At 34.1% G+C, this 5,561-nt stretch overlaps 1 protein-coding gene across 1 annotated transcript; it reads left to right on the top strand.

Moving 5' to 3' along the window:
- Nucleotides 1-4: 4 nt before the first annotated feature.
- On the top strand, nt 5-1,051 carry LOC118756183 (vacuolar protein-sorting-associated protein 36-like; the record flags this gene model as incomplete). Its single annotated transcript, XM_036490960.1, has 2 exons — nt 5-478; nt 574-1,051. Coding segments are annotated over 2 exons (861 nt in total), but the record flags the coding sequence as incomplete, so codon positions are not given.
- Nucleotides 1,052-5,561: the final 4,510 nt, after the last annotated feature.

The raw sequence follows: 5,561 nt of genomic DNA, 5'->3' as shown, positions 1-5,561 counted from the left end.
AAAAAATGGGTTAACACCCGAGTTCGGTAGTGCTTTACGCCAAACAATAGAGGCACGTATTTGGGAAGTAATAGTCATACCAAGGCCACTATCCCAGGCGGGTAATGTCCAACAAAATTCAGGTGCAGGAAACAATCCTGCACAATTGCGTTTGAAAATGCGTACTGGCATCGGTGGTATCGAGCGTTCCATTGAAGCCAAGGCAAAAGAGACGGATGAAAATATTGCACTGGCTTTTCAGGACCTTAATGTACTAATGGCCATGGCTAAAGATATGGTAGCCATATCTAAGGTGATAAGCACAAAGATACGCGAACAAAAAGGGGAAATTTCCGATGACGAAACGGTGCGTTTTAAATCCTATTTGTTGAGTTTAGGTATAGACGATCCAGTGACACGAGAACATTTCTCCAGTAACTCTGAATATTTTCGCAGTTTGGCGCAACAAGTATGTGAATTGCTTCTGGATCCCATTGAGGTGAGTAGGAGCTCCAAGCGCATTTGTATGTATACACAAAAAAGATAGTTCAATACTCTTAACCTTCATATTAATTATATTTTGACAATTTCCAGGAACAAGGTGGCATGATGTCGCTTGCAGATGTTTATTGTCGTGTAAACCGTGCGCGCGGCCTTGAGTTACTCTCACCAGAGGACTTACTACACGCTTGCGAACAACTCAATGGTCCCATAAAGCTGAGAAAATTTCCCAGTGGCGCTATGGTACTCCAGTTGGAATCTCAAGATGATGAGCTTGTAGCGGCAGATACGTTGGAAAAGGTGAAAGAGGCCACATCGTTAGCGGTTGAAGAGCTTGCCAAACAGATGGGTATTTCTTTGCTGTTGGCAAAGGAGCGGCTATTAGCCGCTGAGCGTTTGGGTAAAGTGTGTCGCGATGAATCGTTAGAAGGATTACGCTTCTATCCAAACTTGTTGCTTCATCGTGACAATGATAGCTAAGAGGTTGAAGTGTGGAAATGGAATTACATATTAATATCTAAATAGTAAAAATGCAAAACATAAGTAAATAAAATTTTTAAAGCTTTCTCAATTTTTCCATTTAATAAATATTTTTTTATTATCACTTACATAAATACATATTTTACAATATATTTTTTAGTTTTGATATTGGATACATATATATACATATATATGCATATACATACATACATATACACATATATGTACATATATATTTAGATTGCGCTGATTACATTGCATTTTTTTATCATAACATTGCATATTTTTAATCACTAGAGTCATTGTATTTTTTAGTGTAACTATAATAAATTGCAGCATATATTTTTTATAAAGAAAGATTATACCAGCTAAATCGAGAGTCTTCTTATCATACAATTGTATTTAGTGTTATGTATTTGTATCTACTCACATTACATTTATTTAGGTTTAATTCGATATAAATTTTTAATGTTTTTATTAACTGCTTTTTGTATTTTCTTTTGCTTGCAAGCATTATATAGCAATAATGCTTTTATTACATATTTAAATGTATATACACACACATACATACATTCATAAGTACATTATCATTTTTTATAGTCTTTTGAGTATTCAAGTTTTTAGCTTAAACTATGAACTTTGAGTTATTAATATTAGTTCTCTGCTAATATGTATATTTTGAGTGCATTTTCGTATTTTGGTCACAAAATCGTTTGAAAATTTAAATGCATTATTTATTTATTTAATTTCTGTGAATTTCTCATTTCACTTCAATCAGGTATAGGTCAGTGCGAATATTATTAAGCCAATGTTAAAAGCTAAGTAAAAACGCTGTTGAAGTAACAGAGACAGCACCACATTCACACACTCTTTTTTCGTCAGATTCCAGCGCAAGTCAACATGATTCTTCTGTGATAAAATCTAAGTAAAAGCGCAAAAAAAAAACATATATAAAAATATCAGGTATGCAGCCATTCAGTAGTGGGATTCTACAAATATATAAGATTACGCTAAATTTTAACAACCGATATTATAAAAAAAGATGCTGGTGCTTTAAATTTTTGCATTTAGGATTTTAGGCGGCCGGGTTGTTAGTAGCACTAAGTTCTTGCCTTAATGTATCCAGCAATCTATAATTGAAACCAAAATTTATGGCACTATTCCCAGTGCCAATGACAAAATTCATCGCATGGCTAATGCTTTAACTACGGCTGCTGTGACTGAGTGGCTAGAGGCGAGTACTACCTCTCCATGGGACATGGGTTTGATCTCTGGTCCGAGCAACATCTAAATTAGAAGTTTCTTTTAAACATTTAAACATTTGCCGTTCGGAGGCGGTGTAAAACTGTCGGTACCGCCATTTAAGTAATAACGTGAATACGCACATCATAAACGGGAGGAAAATCTCGACAAAACACCTAGTAAGTACAAAAATATCATTATTAATAATGACTATTGCGATTGCTATTATAATGACCTACTGAGTACATTGCAATGACGAAACATTGAGCCTTACCGATAATTCCATGTGAATAATTCCTTCTCATAAACGAATACCACATTAAATTTCATATAAAAAAATTTCATCCAATAAACAGATGGGTGAATGTCGTTCCTTATTCGGATCTTCTACTAACTACAAAATTTTCAGTTGTAGTATAATAAAGTGTTAGTTTCAAGCCACTAAAAGTTACCGTTGATTTCTTAGACTTTTTTTTACCGAGGGTGTTGCGCATTTTCTTCCATATAAAAAACAGATTTTGTTCACGGAGGAAAATGCTCACCCTCGACAAAGGAAAAACAAGAAAAAGTCGATGGTTCTTTTAAGTGACTTGAAACTTGCACTTTATTGCAATAAAATTGAATGGACTACAAAACTGCATACTCAAAAATTCTGAATAAACTTTGAAATTTTGATGAAAAGTTTTTAGGTAGATTAATTTTTGTGAACTTTGCGCATTATTTGCAAGTTTTATTTGTGTGGTTTCTGTTATAGATCGAACTATATTTTTTAATGAACATTATTAAAGTTGCAAACAACATGATTTTGAATTTTGCTACTATTTTATTTCCCGCAGCTTAATGTACATATATACATACCCTCACGGCAAAAAGTATTGGCACAAAATTTTTCACACTACATGAAACTTCTTTTATTATAATTTTTTCCGATAACTTGTTATAAAAGTATGGTTCATACTACAGCAACAATCAAAAAAATATAATTTTTAACTTTGTGCAAATTAAATAAATATTCAACAGATTTTTTTTTTAAATTTTACACAGAATTTCTAAGTGCAGTTTTGTAGCCCATTTTTGATAAAAAAGGCAAACTTGAAGTTGATAAAAAATCGCACTGATTTTTTAGAAGTTTTTTTTTTTTTGTTGAAGCCGTTAGTTGAACATATTTTTATAAAAAAAATTTGCAGAAAAAATTATACCTAATAAACATTTTTTCTCTGTGCCAATAGTTTTTGCCGTTAGTGAATATAATTACGGTTCTGAAAAAAGTGTTAAAAAATCTTGAAATAAATAAACCCAGGCGCTTTTTTACGACGACTATTACACTTGACTCTATTTACAAGCTTTACTGAGGGATTAGATAACCTTCGGGGATAAGGATATAGCCTGATGGTTAGACGTGTTCTGAGCAGCATTCAACAAGTTTTTTCTAGTAGCGGTCGCCCCGTTAGGATGTACTTATACCCAGGCCCGACTGGTAGTTTGTCGACAACGACAAGAAAGCCCGAAATTAACAAGGGCCCGGGATTTTTTGAAAATTAAATTGGTAAATAAAAAAATTTTACTAAGTTGATAAATTTGATTACAATATTTTAAGATATTTTTTTTTTTTTTGTTGGCGGGGGTTGTTCCCAGCACATATTTAGTACCGGGCCCGGATTAGCTCTTGGTGGCCCTGCTTACACCTAATCATCTTCTTGCACGGTTAGTCGGGGAACTAAAAAACTCAAGCAAAAAAAAAAATGTAAAAAAAATTATTATTTTCAAACGAGATCCACAGTTGCTGACTTTTCTAATAAACTCATCTCATTATAAAATAAAAATCACATAAAAGACCCAACTGCTTTCTATTAAAAAAAGGTAATCAGGACTATCACAGAATCCATCGTAGCTTTGGTTTTCATGAAATCTAGCTACGAACGTAAATTCGAAATTCGTAGAGAGCCTTCATCGAATCCGTTCTTATTGAAGATACTCTATGACGAGTTTATGCTGTCGGAACAAAATTTAAAGCAGAGACCATAACAATTATAAGAAATAAAATTTAATATTGCTCTATAATTATAACTGAACAATGGAAAAGTTGTTTTCGTCTCGCAGGACGATTATTTTAAGATGTAAACTATTTTCGTCTTTTCATCTAACCTAATTATATAAAGAGATGTCCCTTTTTTTGTAAAAGGTAATCTCGCGAACGGCTGGTCCGATTTTCATAAAATTTTTTATATAAATAGCTTTCAGCTATGACATGGTGGTTTGTCATAGGGACCAATCTATACGAAAAAATCGTATAATGGTGCGATTTGCTTAAAATTTGGTACGTAGGTAGCGTTTTGCTTAGATAGCATTTAGGATCCTTTTTCCGGGAAGTGGACCAGGAACCGATCTATTCGAAAAAATCATATTTAGCTTCTTGCATAGATTAGAATATAGGATCCTTTTTTAGGGAAGTGGATCAGGGACCGATCTATTCGAAAAAGTCGTATTTATGGTCCGATATGCTTTTTGCGAAATTAACATATAGGATCCTTTTTTCCGGTGAGTAATACCGTGACCGATCTATTCGAAAAAGTCGTTCTTATGGTCCAATTTGCTTGAAATTTGGCACGTAGGCAGTTTTTTTTTGCCGAAATTAGCATTTAGAATACCTTTTTCCGCTAAGTAGACCAGGGACCAATCTATTCGAAAAAATCTCATTTATGGTGCGATTTGCTTGAAAGTAAGGAGGTAGCTTACTGCCTGGATTGACATATAGGATACTTTTTTTCTGATAGATGGACCAGATGCCGAGCTATTTGAAGTCAATCCCTTACTCATGGAGAAAATTTAGTGTTAGTACCAAAAACAACATGCTACGTGCTACCTGTTTTTGATACTCATTTTATAATGTTTAATGTTCTCCTGTAAAATAAAAATTTGTTGGTTAGGGCCTTTGTGAGTTACGAAACGCCAGGTGGCGCTGGACTGAAGTTATTACTAAAAATCATATTTATTGTCCGATTTGGCTCATATTCGAGATATATATTGGTAACGACAGCGGCAATATGTACTTTAGCCCACAAAGAGCTGCAAGGTGGCGCTGGAGTCGAGTTAGTTATTGGTAAAAATCGTCAAGTGGAGTCACTCGGAGACATCAAGGATCAACGTTATTACCATCGTTAAATCAACCACAAGAATAATTGCGGTCCTTGCTTTGCGGCGACTAAACAGAATAAAGACAATGCTTGATAAATGCCTACAAACACAACAGTAAGACATCAACGGTATTTCGTCTGAAATAAGCCTGTGTATATTGGATTTCTGTGGGCTAATGATACCACCCTCCCCCTTTTCAAAATTGCCACCAACTGTACTATACA

This window comes from Rhagoletis pomonella, unplaced genomic scaffold (assembly GCF_013731165.1).
Source record: "Rhagoletis pomonella isolate Grant_MI unplaced genomic scaffold, Rhpom_1.0 Rhpom_scaffold_09131, whole genome shotgun sequence".
Taxonomy (NCBI): Eukaryota; Metazoa; Arthropoda; class Insecta; order Diptera; family Tephritidae; genus Rhagoletis; species Rhagoletis pomonella.
Note: the sequence above shows the minus strand (reverse complement) of the source record. Positions and strands in the feature narration are given on the sequence as shown.